This window comes from Eptatretus burgeri, chromosome 7 (genome assembly GCF_056783735.1).
Source record: "Eptatretus burgeri isolate ZD-2024b chromosome 7, Ebu_testis_v1, whole genome shotgun sequence".
In the NCBI taxonomy this organism is placed as follows: Eukaryota; Metazoa; Chordata; class Myxini; order Myxiniformes; family Myxinidae; genus Eptatretus; species Eptatretus burgeri.
The window spans coordinates 6,582,123-6,596,289 of record NC_140967.1 but is presented as its reverse complement, the minus strand read 5'-3'; the positions used below and the strand labels follow the sequence as shown (position 1 = coordinate 6,596,289).

General features: G+C 44.8%; 1 protein-coding gene and 1 long non-coding RNA gene across 2 annotated transcripts in view; one reads left to right on the top strand and one right to left on the bottom strand.

Moving 5' to 3' along the window:
* Positions 1-6,444, bottom strand: part of LOC147022613 (uncharacterized) — a 121,081-nt gene extending 114,637 nt beyond the window's left edge. Inside the window, exon 1 of the long non-coding RNA XR_015059815.1 lies at positions 6,012-6,444. This is a non-coding gene — a long non-coding RNA (uncharacterized LOC147022613). The remainder of the gene's footprint in view (positions 1-6,011) is intronic.
* Positions 6,445-6,547: 103 nt separating this feature from the next.
* Positions 6,548-12,097, top strand: DUSP10 (dual specificity phosphatase 10). Its single transcript, XM_085887354.1, has 3 exons — positions 6,548-7,609; positions 9,725-10,078; positions 10,966-12,097. The coding sequence occupies exons 1-3, from the start codon at positions 6,760-6,762 to the stop codon at positions 11,229-11,231; spliced, it is 1,470 nt and encodes a 489-aa protein (XP_085743480.1). The 5' UTR covers positions 6,548-6,759; the 3' UTR covers positions 11,232-12,097.
* The last annotated feature ends 2,070 nt before the right edge of the window (positions 12,098-14,167 follow it).

Below are 14,167 nucleotides of genomic sequence, written 5' to 3'. Positions count from 1 at the left end.
TAATTTATTAACAAGCAGGCGAGGAAAGGTATGTGGCACAGTAAATATTTATTGGGGTATGTTGTGCAGGGATAGGGGAGAGAGGTGTGGTGCGACAACAATACAAGCAACTTACGAAAGCAGACACAGAGCAGACTTGACGCGAAATTAATAACAATAATGTTCTTCTTCAGACTTGCTTAACAGACAGGCTCCAGCACACTCAGACATACACATAGAAAAAGAAACCCCGATGAGAAGGGACTTTTCCAACCAGGGAGTGAGGGGAGTTGAGGTTATGCTCACGGTACCTGGGCGCCCAATGGCACGTCGCGCCAACAATACGTTTCGGGGGGAGGGGGGGTGTGGTTTAATTACCGGTTTCTCAACCAGGGAGGGAGGGGAGTTGAGGTTATGCTCTCGGTACCTGGGCGCCCGATGGCACGTCGTGCCACCAATTAGTTTTGGGGGGGGTGTGGTTTGATTATCGCTCGTGGCCCGATTTTTGATTTTCTGAAAAATTAATTTTTGATGATTTTTCAAAAATTTCAAAGTCCCGTTGCTAGGCAACGGTGGTGTCCATAGCAACGGTTCTCATTTGCACACAACTAGGTCATGGTACGAACCTACCAAACAAGTTTCATCAAAATCGCCATTGTATTAACAGAGCACTGGAACGAACAGAGGGACAGACAGACAAACATATCGATGGAAATACTGATAATAAGGGGAGAAAGAAAAAAAAAATCTCAAAAAAAATTTTTTTGACATTTTTTTTTCCTCGACTCGATCGACTACCCAACAGACAGACAGACACCAATAACGATTTAACTCTGTGGTGCGGTACCCGACATTAGTCGCGTTGTCTCTGGCCCCAGCCACACGTGTGGGGACTGTGTTCTGAACGAGGAGCTTGAGTGGAGAAGGGCGGAGTCCAGAGTGCGAGGGTGGAGTAGTGGGCAGGACCAGGCAGGCGGGTGGACGAGGCGAGGCGTGGGCGGAGACGAGAAGGCAGAGACGAGAAAGTGGAGATGAGAACAGGAACACACAGCGTGAAAACACACAAACACACAAGACGGAGGAATTTCTCAGTCTTTTATAGGGTTCAAAGCTCGGGGGGAGGGGCCATGCCGAATCCAACGTCATCACCCGAATCGGGCGCTTCGATTGGCCCCCCACCACTCATGTGGCCGACCAGCTTTGGCCAGAAAACGCCTCACTTCGTTTCCGGAAAGGCCATTCCAAACAGCGGGAATATTGCACTCCGACTCCATAAGATGACATGAATTGCCCTCACCGAAATCGGCATGCAAATCACAAGCAAATCTTCATGGGGTCTGGACCCCTTGTCCTCGGGTGAACCGACCATGGACCCGCAGTCTTCCGGGCCGACCACCTATCCTCCTTCGGAGCTGCTTGCGGATCCCGGGGGTGTTCGCTCTGAGATCTCGGGTCATCGTGGACCACACATCATGTCAGGTGAAGGAAGGTATGCTGTGGTAAACGAGACGAGGGAGCAAGCAGGGCAGAGGGTACCGTGGATCGTCGTGCTACACGCTGTGGTAGACGAGACGAGGGGAAAGCACGTGTTTCGAGCAGCGTGGGCGTTGTGCTGTGAAAAACACCAATCGTGCAGCCTCTTAAGAGGTATTTGTTCACATGCCTTTCCAATGCAATCGGCAATTCTCCCCAGCTTATTGGAAGCTCAAATCCACAGTCCAGCACCGAGCGCACATCACTCGCCGCACATGCCGGGTTTCAGGCTCGCCCGGGAACGAGACTCCGGATACAGCGGATCCTTCACGGCGGCGCGACAGTTTGCCCACCTTACTGTGAAAGTGCACGTGACAGATTTATCCCAGGAAAGAAAAGAATAAGAGCAGGGATGAAAATAAAATGATTTAGCAACCCTAACTATTAGATCATCGCAACGCACTCCCTGTTGTCCCACCAAACAAAAGGAAGGGGACGATCTACACGTATAATAATGGCATAACTGTCTGGGGAGACCTATCTCTTGTATGCATGCGGTTCCGAGAACCACAACAATATATATATATATATATATATATATATATATATATATATATATATATACATATATATATACATATACATATATATACATATACAGAAAATATGTATATTAGCGGGGAGTGCTCACACATTGTAAGCAATAATGAACCGTGATTCTGCATTGTCTCGGGTCACTCACCTGCATGTTTATTGGTTCACGAAAAAATATTTTCACGAAAAAATAAGTGACCACGATATTCGTTATTGGTGTCTGTCTGTCTGTCTGTCTGTCCGGTAGTCGATCTAGTGAAGAAAAAAAAAATCTCAAAAATAATTTTTTTGAGATTTTTTTTTTCTTTCTACCCTTATTATCAGTATTTCCGTCGATATGTTTGTCTGTCTGTCCCTCTGTTCGGTCCAGTGCTCCGTTAATACAATGGCAATTTCGATGAAACATGGTTGGTAGGTTCGTACCATGACCTCGTTGTGTGCAAATGAGAACCGATGCTATAGACACCACCGTTGCCTAGCAACGGGACTTTGAAATTTTTGAAAAATCATAAAAAAGTTATTTTTTTTGAAAATCAAAAATCGCGCCATGAGCGACTGTGGGCAGTACATTCAGCCATATTGTCAAAAATTTCCAGCCGGATCCTATGAAAACTGTCGGAGAAGTTCGACTTTGAATGAACCCTGGTCGAAAACAATAAAAAATAACGAAGTTCGTTGTATCTCAGAGATGAAGAGTCAGATATACATGAAACTGGTATGGTAGGTTCTTGGTATGTCATAGTTATGTGTGAGAGAGAACCGTTGCTATGGACCCCTCCGTTGCCAAGCAACGGCCGAAAAACCTCTAAATGTGGGGGTATTTAACGAGAAAACAATCTGCAGCATTAACCCTTGAAGCTGGAATCATGAATTTTCTTGTGCTTAATCCTCAGGTCATTCCCCATCGAACGGGCCCATCGCGTCAGGTTCTATTGGGTAGTCGACTACCCATGTCCGCCTACCGGCTTCTCTGTCTGTCTGTCCCTCTGTTCGGTCCAGTGCTCCGTTAATACAATGGCGATTTTGATGAAACTTGGTTGGTAGGTTCATACCATGACCTAGTTGTGTGCAAATGAGAACCGTTGCTATGGACACCACCGTTGCCTAGCAACGGGGCTTTGAAATTTTTGAAAAATAATTAAAAAAATTATTTTTTCGAAAATCAAAAATCAGGCCACGAGCTACTGTGGGCAGTACATTCAGCCATATTGTGAAAAATTTCCAGCCGGATCTGATGAAAACTGTCGGAGAAGATAGACTTTGAATGAACCCTGGTCGAAAACAATAAAAAAACGAAGTTCGTTATATCTCAGAGACTATGAGTCAGATATACATGAAACTGGAATGGTAGGTTCATGGTATGTCCTAGTTATGTGTGAGAAAGAACCGTTGCTATGGACCCCTCCGTTGCCTAGCAACGGCCGAAAAACCTCTAAATGTGGGGGTATTTTAACGAAAAAAAACTCTGCAGCATTAACCCTTGAAGCTAGAGTCATGAATTTTCTTGTGCTTAATCCTCAGGTCATTCCCCATCGAACGGGCCCATCGCATCAGGTTCTATTGGGTAGTCGACTACCCATGTCCGCCTACCGGCTTGTCTGTCTGTCTGTCTGTCTGTCCCGAGCATAGCTCCGTGGGTTTTGATTCGATCCTGATAAAATTTGGGTGGGAGGTTTATATCATGATCTAGTTGTGTTTTCTTGAGAATGGGCGTGGTGCGCCCATTATGGAAGGAGCCACGCCCAAAAAACATGTTTTTTGGGGGTAGCCGATTTTAATTTGCATCTTCTCCTAGGGGTTTGTCGAATCTGACAGGGGTTTCGGTATTTGGTTAGCCCAATGGCACCTGCATAGCCACACAGAGCTCAATTTTTCATTTTCGTTCCAAGGTCAAGGTCACAAGGTCACGAACTTAGAAAATTGCTAATTTTGACATAAAAATCATACGACCGCCCAAACTTTGTGAGCTAGGATGACAATATTTTTATGCATAATCTTGAGGTCATTCCCCACCAAACGTCTTGAAACCATTTTGCTCTATCTCGAACACCTTGCCCGTGGCGCCCCCTTCAAGTTTGTTTTTACGCTGATTTCATCAAAGTCTGGATAATCCGAGGAATGCGAAATGCCATATAGCCTATATGACGTTATATTGTTCCTGGAATGTTCTCGAGGAAGTTTTGCACCAAAGGTCATAATCCTTGACCTTGGACCTTCAAAGTTCACAAAGGTCAAATTTTCAAAGTTGTGGGAATCGAACCGGGTATTTGACCTTCTTCGACGAAATAACTCCAATATGCGATAGCACGTATCCTGTTTCCTTATTTTAATGTCCACAACATTGTTTTGTGACATTTAAAGGTTATGCAAAGGTCAAATTTTGAAAGTTGTTGAACGAAACCGGGTTTTCGACATTTTGCAGCTAATAACCTGTCACTCATACAACATCATGTTGATCATTTTTATAACTTGGTCAAACATTATCACATCGTCTCATCCTTGACTTCTGAAACAATCTACATCGTCAAATACCGCTCGTGAACCATCGTCGTCTTCAGACTTGTATTTATCTTCATTTGTTGATATATTAATTTTTGCATGCTTTCCAACGGTTCTGTAGTTTTTTCCCCCGGTGTATCAGCTTCGATGTCATTCGGCATGCCAAATAACCATGCTTCCCACTTGTTTCAGGTCGCTCACTTGCATTTATGGACACTTTCCAACGGTTCTGTGATCTTTCTTGGTGTACCTGCTTTGATGTCTAGTGGTACACAAAATTACCGTGCTTCACCATTGTCCCAGGTTGCTCAGCTGCGTTTTTGTCATTTGTATATTTTCATTTATTGATATTTCCATGTATGAATGTTGTATGACAATTCTGGGATTTTTCTGTGTATCGGCATTGATGGCCGTCGGCACACAAAATTACTGTACTTCCCCATTGTCTTGGGTCATGCACCTGCATTTTTTCATTTATTTTTTATTTTAATTTGTCGATGCTGTACGATGATTGTGATTATTTTCCTGTGTCCCGGCTTCGATGTCCATCAACACCAAAAATTTCAACTTTCTTCGTCACCCAGAAGGTCCCCATATTTAATATATTAGTCAGTGAGTCAGTCATTCAGTCGTTGGAAAGCTTTTCTATATATATATATATATATATATATATATATATATGTATATATATATATATATGTATATATATATATATATATATATATATATATATATGTATATATATATATATATGTATATATAAATATCGGGTAAGGGGTTGGGTGCGGTGTGAAGCGGGTAGTCGGATGTGAAATGAAAACAAACACCAACAGTACATTCACCTTCTGACGAAAGCACAGACATCACCATCAGTCCATCACAACTCAAACTACACAAGAGAATGCTGTTTTCTTCTGACGAAGGGTTGACACCCTCACCCTAATCAGATCCTTTCTAATGTATAAAGTCCTATCTACTTGAGCCACTCATCGGAGCTTATCACTCACGCAATGATACTCAGCACGTCATCATTGATAACGTTAAAACGGCTGTCTCACCTGCTCACACTCCTAATTGTGAACTTGAAGACGTTCTCCAATGTGTTTCTAAACCAGCAGGCCACGGCACAGAACTCATATAGGACCCTCCACTAAATGTCCGTGTGTGTGTGTGTGTGTGTGTGTGTGTGTGTGTGTGTGTGTGTGTGTGTGTGTGTGTGTGGGGCCGTGTGTGTGTGTGTGTGTGTGTGTGTGTGTGTGGCCGTGTGTGTGTGTGTGTGTGTGTGTGTGTGTGTGTGTGTGTGTGTGTGTGTGTGTGTGTGGGGCCGTGTGTGTGTGTGTGTGTGGGGCCGTGTGTGTGTGTGTGTGTGTGTGTGTGTGTGGCCGTGTGTGTGTGTGTGGCCGTGTGTGTGTGGCCGTGTGTGTGTGGCCATGTGTGTGTCCTCAAGTTGTGCAGCACACCCTTACCTGTGTCTTCTTTGCAACGTTTACTCCACGACACGAAACGCACCACTTCAAACGGATTTACTCACGTAATGGACGGGATTGCACTGATACAACGAATTCCTCGATAAACACGTGGCCAATCGATCGATTCATTCAGATCGGGGATAAAACGAAATTATTACATCGATAGTATTACAAAATACATCGATCGTATTGCAAAATACATCGATCGTATTACAAAATAAAAAAGGTGGAATAAACAAACAAAGAAGCAAAAACACAAAAACGTTCAAATCTATTCCCTCAGTTTGCGAAATAAGAATTTTTTTTTTGTAAAATTCTTGTTCTCGTCGATCATATCGAAAGCACGACTTCCGCAAGTGCACCACAGTCACCGTGCGTAACGAGTCACGTGTCCCACGAACTGACGTCACATGCGGGACCGTCATGCCGCGATATGATTGGACGGCGGTGATGTCATCGCTAAGAATAGACCGGCCGGGGCGGCTCATGGTTTAAATAGCGAGAGCGGCCAAGTTCCGTGAGAGAAGGTCTGTAGTGATCCGGTTATGTGACAGGTAAAACGGTCACCACGTGTAATTCATATAAAGAGGTAAATTATTATTGGAGAGTACGAGTGAGGGAGAGATCGTGCTGCAAAAAGTGTGTAGAGACAAATTAAGGTCCTTCTGTGTGGGAAGCGCGTTCCTAGTAAAGCGGGACCCGTCTTCGTGGCCGGACAGCCGGTGGTTATAGTCGATCCGTCCCCATGCCGCCCTCGCCATTAGAAGCGCGTTTCACGGCGGCTCTGCAGCAGCAGCACCATCAGCGGCCCGTCCGCCCGCAGGATCTGGGTCTCTGCCCTGGGAGGAAGAAGAAGAGCAGTTCGCTCGACCTCATCGCGTACATCTCCCCTCCGGGCTGCGCCACCATGCCTGGCACGGGGTCCAAGTCGGGCCCTGTGAGGTCACTGTCGTGCGGCTGCAGCAGCAGTGCGTGCTGCACGGCGCTGCTGAGCTACGAGGAGAGGGCCCGTGGAGCGGTCTGTTCGGACAGTTCGAGTGTCGGCGGTTCGAGTAGCACGGCGGGTCGTGCCCTGCACTCTGTCGACTCCACGGAGTCCATGTATCCGTGTTCGGGGCAGGGCCGTGCCGGAGGTAGCGGACTGAACTTCGGGGGTTGTGCCCCTTGCCAGCACTTGAACCAAACGCTGCAGACCGTCGGGGGTGGTTCCTGTCGATCTGCCGGGGAGTCGACCTTTCAAGGGGACTTTCGCAGCATTTGGCCCAACGAATTGGCCCGTAGGCTCATGATGTCAGAACAACCCGGGGTGATGCTCGTGGACTGCAGACCCTTCCTGGAGTACAACCGTGTACACATCCAGGGAGCAGTGCACGTCAACTGCACGGACAAGTTGAGCCGGCGGCGAATCCAGCAGGGCAAGGTGTCCGTGCTGGAGTTACTGTCTGGACGAGGGGAGTCGTGGCGGACGCACGGACAGGACGTCATCGTGTACGATGAGTGTGGAGGGGGCGAAGGGGCGCGACCCTCTGGACAACCCGTCGGGACCGTGCTCGAGTCTCTGCGTAGGGATGGAAAAGACCCGATAATTCTCAAGGGTAAGGTGGTCTGGGCTTTCCCCCCCACCTCGACCCCCATGAAAGTTGATCACGTCCAATGCCTGCTGCTTGTTTAACTGATTAGTTACGCTTGGATCGATGGACACGTGATCGGGGTACTCAGACCCAAAGGGTCATACCCAGCGTGTACTTCACGGTTGATCTGATTGAAGGAAAACTGTCTGGTTGGTCAAGCCTTGATATCACGTGACCAATCATCTCTTATGGGTAGTGGTTTAATAATGGCCTGAGTAGTTTTTATTTATTTTAAATTTGTAACCATGATGTATTCCCTGCTATCTCGATTTGTCATTCTGATGTCATGAAATCCGCTGTCCTTGGTCGTTGCTGAGCATTGTTTGGTAATCCCATGTGACGAGAGTGGGAGTTGAGCAATTCTGCTTTTCATCATCATTGACATTATTGCCGCCTTGTGTAAATGTTCGCAAGCCCACTTGTTGATGTGTACTGCTGTCCATGCAGTGGAGGACCAGGGGCCATAGCTTGAAGGTAAATAAGATGAGTGAGGTTGGAGAGTGGTTAATGTAGTGGAGGTTGTGGGCAGGTTTAAATTGGTATTACCTAGGTACCTGGATGTATTGGGGGTGTTTGCTGGACTTGTGTGGATGGTTGATGGATACTGGGGTTGGTGCAGCACAGGCATGATGGGCTGAATGGGCTCCTCCTGCACCAATATTCCTCGCGTGTGTGTACATTGGATGTGCGTACTACTGGATGTGCAGTGTCCCATCAGCTCGGTTGGTGTACCTCATTTAGGTAGGGAGACCGTAAGCCGATACTTCCATGTACCACTGTCAAGGTAGGGGCAGAGGGGCCATGCCCTTGGTTTACCACTGGCTATGACAGCTACCATGATGTGGTAGCTGTGTCGTCATCTCTGAGCTCCATCCGCCCTCATATTTTGAGCTGCGGTGAAACGTGGCAAGTGTACTGATGAGTGCTGGGTCAGGGCGTGGGAGAAGGACTAAATGGAACGTGTTGCTGACGTTGAAACCTTGAAAATGCAACAGGGTCAACACGGCAACCTCTCCAAGCTCGTGAAGCAACATCGCTGGTTTTGTGAAACGTTCTCCAGCTCGTTCACCACTTTGCATCGGGTAGTTACTCAGCCGAAGGTTGCTATTTAGGTCTCGTATACAACGGCTCTGTTGTCGGTTACGTGCACCGACGACATCGGCAAAATTAAACGGCACCCCATGTAGTACAATACTCGAGTGGTATAACATTGATGTCCCTTTGTCCACGAGGTCTGTTGCTGTGCTTGGAAGATTGTCATTTTTCATCGCTTTCACGCTCTGCAATTTTGCGTCCTTATCGGAATTTTACCTCATTTTTGAGAGTCGAAGCTCTCGCTCTAACAAATTGAAGCCATTGGCCGTGCCAGTGTGGGGAAGAAAGTGTTGGTTTTGCTACCTATGCCTTTTTATGCAAATAAAGCAAGTAGTTCCTATTTGGAGTCAGACCTAACTACTTGGAGAAATTCAATGAAATGTGCACAAGACGCTGCCTCCTCACCTCTAAGCCGTCTCACCTGGGTTTGAATCTCGGTCCAGCTTTCAACGGTCATCCTGGTGTTTCGTTCGTCAGTCCGTCTCTCAGATTAACATTAAACGAGGTGGTGTCCTATCTGCTGGCATTAATTGGTGGATGTCAAAGGTCCCACGGTGTCCTTTGCAAAGAGTAGGCGAGCTATCGCCAGCACCTTGTCCTAATTCCAGCCCTAACTTTCATCGAATGTCAGGCCTGGCCAGCCGGTTCGTGAAAGATTTAGGCCTTGCTTCCCCGGCCAACCCCATAAGAACGTGAGAATAATTGTGGCAGTTAAAGAAGAAAAGGAATTGCGTAAGACCCAACAAAAGTGATAATTTCAGCAAGACCATTTTAAATACCTTGATATGTCAATTTGTATTCATACTGCATAAACATTTAATTTATTTGTTTTCCATGGTGTCGTGTTGATCCTGTGAATCATCGGAACTTCCAACTTTCAACGAATGTCATCTTGTGCAGTGTAAAGTATAAAGGTGTTGGTGTTGCATCATTTTTCTTTTTACAACCACCACTAACCACTGCATATGATGTTTCCACAAGCAGGTGGTTTCAGCAGCTTCAGACGGCAACACGAGAAGCTCTGCACCAGCTCGCTCCACATCCCATTAGAGCTGCAACCTTGTCAGAGCCGGTTCGGCGAGCCTGGCAGGAGCACTCCAGACATCGAGAATGCAGAAATTACATCCGTGCTGCCGTTCCTGTTCCTGGGCAATGAGCGAGATGCGCAAGAACTGTCACACCTGCAGAGCCTAAACGTGGGTTATGTACTGAATGTCACGGTGCATCTGCCGCTGTTTCACTACGAGCATGGCATTTTGCGCTACAAACGCCTGCCAGCTACGGACAGCAGCAAGCAGAACCTGCGGCAGTATTTTGAGGAAGCGTGTGAGTTCATCGGTAAGATTGCGAGAGCGTGCACCAATTTGTCATTGCACACCAATTCATGTGACACTACTTTAGTGAAAGCATTGACTTTCCACTTACAACCTTTTAGCTCTTTTTATTATTATTATTATTATTATTAATTTATTTATTTTTGTTAGTCTTGGCCTGTAAGAAATGAATACCTTTGCAGGCTAACTCGTGAGTGCACATTGAAAGGGTTACACTGGTGCTTTCAAAATTTGCTAAATAAAGGCAAAAAAAAATCTATATATTTTGAAAAAATTTGGTATTGAACATTTTTTGATTAAACTATTGGGTAAAGCAAATTTGAATTCAGATAAATTAGGTCGATCACTAATCTGTGTATGTTAACATACCTGCAATTAGTGTTTGCAACATGCGGGTCGCGCAAATTGTTCCTCGGCCTCGATTCGGCACACAATAAGCAATGCGCCATTGTACTGAATTTGTTCTCAAACTACAAAGGTCCTTCATTAAAATGTAGTCATTTCAACTCCATATCAGTTGTTTGATCCTGAACGCACAAACTTTCTGCTTGTGCTGAACATAGATTTGGCAACTATGTTCGGTCCTTTTCCAGGTCTACAATCCATATTGTTATTTTTTGAGGAAACAAATGTGTTTCGAGTAGAGTTTACCTCGTTATTTATTGGATTGTCAAAAGTACGTTTTTATTTATTTCTTTATAATAGCAGTCCAAGAATGGTTGCATAATTTTTATATACGCACATTATTTAACGTGGTGTGCATGTGAAAAGATTTGCTTGTTTTCTCCTTTAATGTCTAATAGCCCTGTGTTACCTGGGTTTTTAGTTGGATATTGGATTCTGAACTTTTAGTCAAGATTAAACACCCCCACCCCCTTGCTTTCTTTACAGAGGAAGCCCACCAGAGTGGCCAGGGTCTCCTTGTGCACTGTCAGGCGGGTGTTTCACGCTCTGCCACCATCATCATTGCCTACCTTATGAAGCACACGCGCATGACTATGGCCGATGCGTACACCTTTGTCAAGTCCAAACGGCCCATCATCTCACCCAACCTAAATTTCATGGGACAACTACTGCAGTTTGAGGAAGACTTGAACTCCGGTGTGAGCCCACGTATTCTCAACCACCGCTTGCTCGGATTAGAGACTGTTGTATGAAGCAACAGACAATAACAGATCGGTGAAAACATTACCTGCAAGGTTTTGCTATCGGTTGAGCTGTGAGGAGTAAGCTTACCCTTCTCTCCAAGGCCAAAAAGCCTTCAAATGCAGGTCTGTGGTGGCTTTAGAAATGGATCCTTAAGTGCTGAGTGGAGGTCGTGGTTGCTCTGCATTCTGGTGGCCAAGCTGGGAGGGAGAGGAGGGACAGAAGGGACAATGGGCCAAAGGCCAAGAGTGGTGCTATTAAGCTTGGACACTACAGTTTCTACACAAGCTCCAGTGTTCTCGGACACATCTGGAGCAGGTAGTTTTGCAACATTTTCCAGTGTATTTGGACTCGGGATGTCCCATGACCATGCCTCAGAGCTGCAATAACTCGCCGGTCACTGTCAGTTTCACTACCAAGGGCTTTGTGCAGCAAAAAAATGCTGAAATGCACACCATAATTAGTGGTGTGAAACAAGCTTGAGTATTTAGCAGCTATGGTGAAGCAATTCTGCACTCACAATCACTATCCTTGTCTCGGCCCATGCTTTCGAACCTTGGGGTGCAAAGTAGCTCAAATACTTTTACTTTGAAGAAATTTTTTTTTTCTTTTTACAATGTGGTTTCATTCTCCAAATCAATCTTCTCAGTATAATAGGTCAAATGAGCCGACACATGGAATTGTGAAATGATAATTGCACTATGCTAACATTTTCAGGAATTTTTAATACATCTAAAAGCCAAAGAAGCTGCAGTGTTTGTACCTTAAAACTGAGATGAAGGTTGGTTATCAGAAATGGTTATTTATTAATTGTAGAATCCAATTGTTTTTTTTGTTTTTTTTTAATATATTACTTGTAATAAACAGTAATTTTGTACCTTTGTCTCCTCTACTTTATATTTTTGCTTTTGTTTTCAAAGGTCCAAGTGAGTCAGTACAGCTTATTTAATTTGAAGATGTTAAATTTAGGTTTATTAATAACTAGCAGGGGTTCCTAGCATTGGCTGGTGCTGTTCTAATCCTGATGGCATTGTGAAGAAATGGAATTGTTTTTTTTGTGTGTGTGTGTGTGTGGGCCTAAAACACTTCCCTATACCTACTAAAGAATGGGGTCAGGGTCCATTTAATATTACCTTTTCTGATAGTGACAAAGGCTTAGGCACTACAGAGCAATAAAAAAATTCCAACTGACAACTCTGTGGAGGCAAAAAAAAAATACCCCAGGTTACATGTATGAAGCAAAAATATACCCAAAACTTGTAATTCAAAACACCTCACTGCACTGCACAATATGGGGACTGGAATACTGCACTGTAAATGGTAGGAACATGTAATACCCTCACCTACCTGCAGGCGGCACTACACGATACACAATTACATAGAGAATTTGTGTGTCCCCGAAGAGCACTGGCAAAGATAAAAACACCCCGATACATTAATTGGAGTCATGCTGATTCGATGTCGCAAATCTGGATGTAATCTGCCAAGAATTGTAGGAAGAGAAGCGAGACAAACAAGCACACACAAACATCTGTCCATGAATTGTAGTAAAGATAAAGGGTTATGAAGATAAACGAAGGTGTCGTACGGGCTACCACCAAAGGTGGCGCATATGCTGCAGCTCTTTCTTTGTTCTGTTCTCCCATCAAAGGTGGCGCTATTCAAACCAACTGCAACAGTGAGGAAGTATGCCCCATCATTTTTCCTGGGGGTTTAAATTTTAAGGCAGAAGGAGCCACTGACCCCACTTAAACCTGGCCAGTACAACCTGTTGCCTCTGACAAATTTGGTCAAAATCTGGCCAGAGGTGAAGGAATGTACATGTAACACACAGACAGACAAATCGACATTTACAGTATAGCATCGTGGGGCACCCGTGGGAAACCCACAGGCATATGCTGAAAATAAGGGTGGTATATTTACATGTGTGACACTTGGACATCTTGAGTTAGATGCTGCACATAGAGTTTTACAAAATTGGTACTGGCAGTTCGTCAGATGCAGAAATTATGTAATCTACACAATTTATTTTCTTCCCATAATATGTGAATACATGTCCATGCACATGTGAAATCTAGCTTGCAATGTGTAATTCCACTTAATGTAAAATGTGATTTGAAGATCTCAATTCTCCCCTTTCTTTCTCTCGCTCTCTCGCAACTTCTCTCTCTTTCTCTCTCGGGGAGCAGGAGAGGATCGTGCACAGGGGAGAAGGGGAGGTGAGGGATGAAAGGAATTTTAGTGACTTATTTCTGCCTTGGCTTGTCTTGAGAGGAGGGGAGAACCTGCCTTGACTGACTTCTGTCATTCACTGTTGAATTTGAAAGCATCGAATACACTTCACTTCACAAATTTAAAATTCCTTGAAACCAACCGTTATTAATAAATATTGGATCCAATTGTTTGTCCATATATTTAACTTACGGGGTGCAAAGTTTTTTGAAGTACACCCGGACCCTGACATTCACGGTTCCAACATTTGTGGGTTCTGCGTATTCGTGGTTGATAATTTGCAGTATGCTCCTACATTCGTGGGAAATTGCCCCATGTATTCGCGTTTTGGGGGGGTTTCACGAGCCATGAGCATAATAGTTCTAAAACATGTCTTCCACGAGCCACACAGAAAGCAGCTGGATGTATGTACAGTACAGTACTGTACATACACAAAAAACATCTTCCACAAGCTGTGAACATGACCTGCTTCCACGACATGTATTGTATCTTCGTGAGATAAACATAGTTTTGCAGGACATCTCACCATATGTACTTTAAACAGACGGTACTGTACGTACTGTATTGTAGTTTCACGGCATAAACATAGTTTTACAGGATGTCTCACCAGTGTAACATGTCATTCCCCGAAGGTTACTTGCAGAATGAAAACACTAACAGCATCTATTGATGTATCCAGTAATTACCAGGTCTCCACATATGGACATTACTCAAT

What these genes read in the sequence shown, in the direction of transcription:
- DUSP10 (XM_085887354.1), top strand. Translation starts at nt 6,760, where the DNA reads ATGCCGCCCTCGCCATTAGAAGCGCGTTTCACGGCGGCTCTGCAGCAG. An exon ending in AGACCCGATAATTCTCAAGG is followed by an intron (nt 7,610 to 9,724) that starts GTAAGGTGGTCT and finishes TTCCACAAGCAG; the next exon opens with GTGGTTTCAGCAGCTTCAGA. An exon ending in GGAAGCGTGTGAGTTCATCG is followed by an intron (nt 10,079 to 10,965) that starts GTAAGATTGCGA and finishes CTTTCTTTACAG; the next exon opens with AGGAAGCCCACCAGAGTGGC.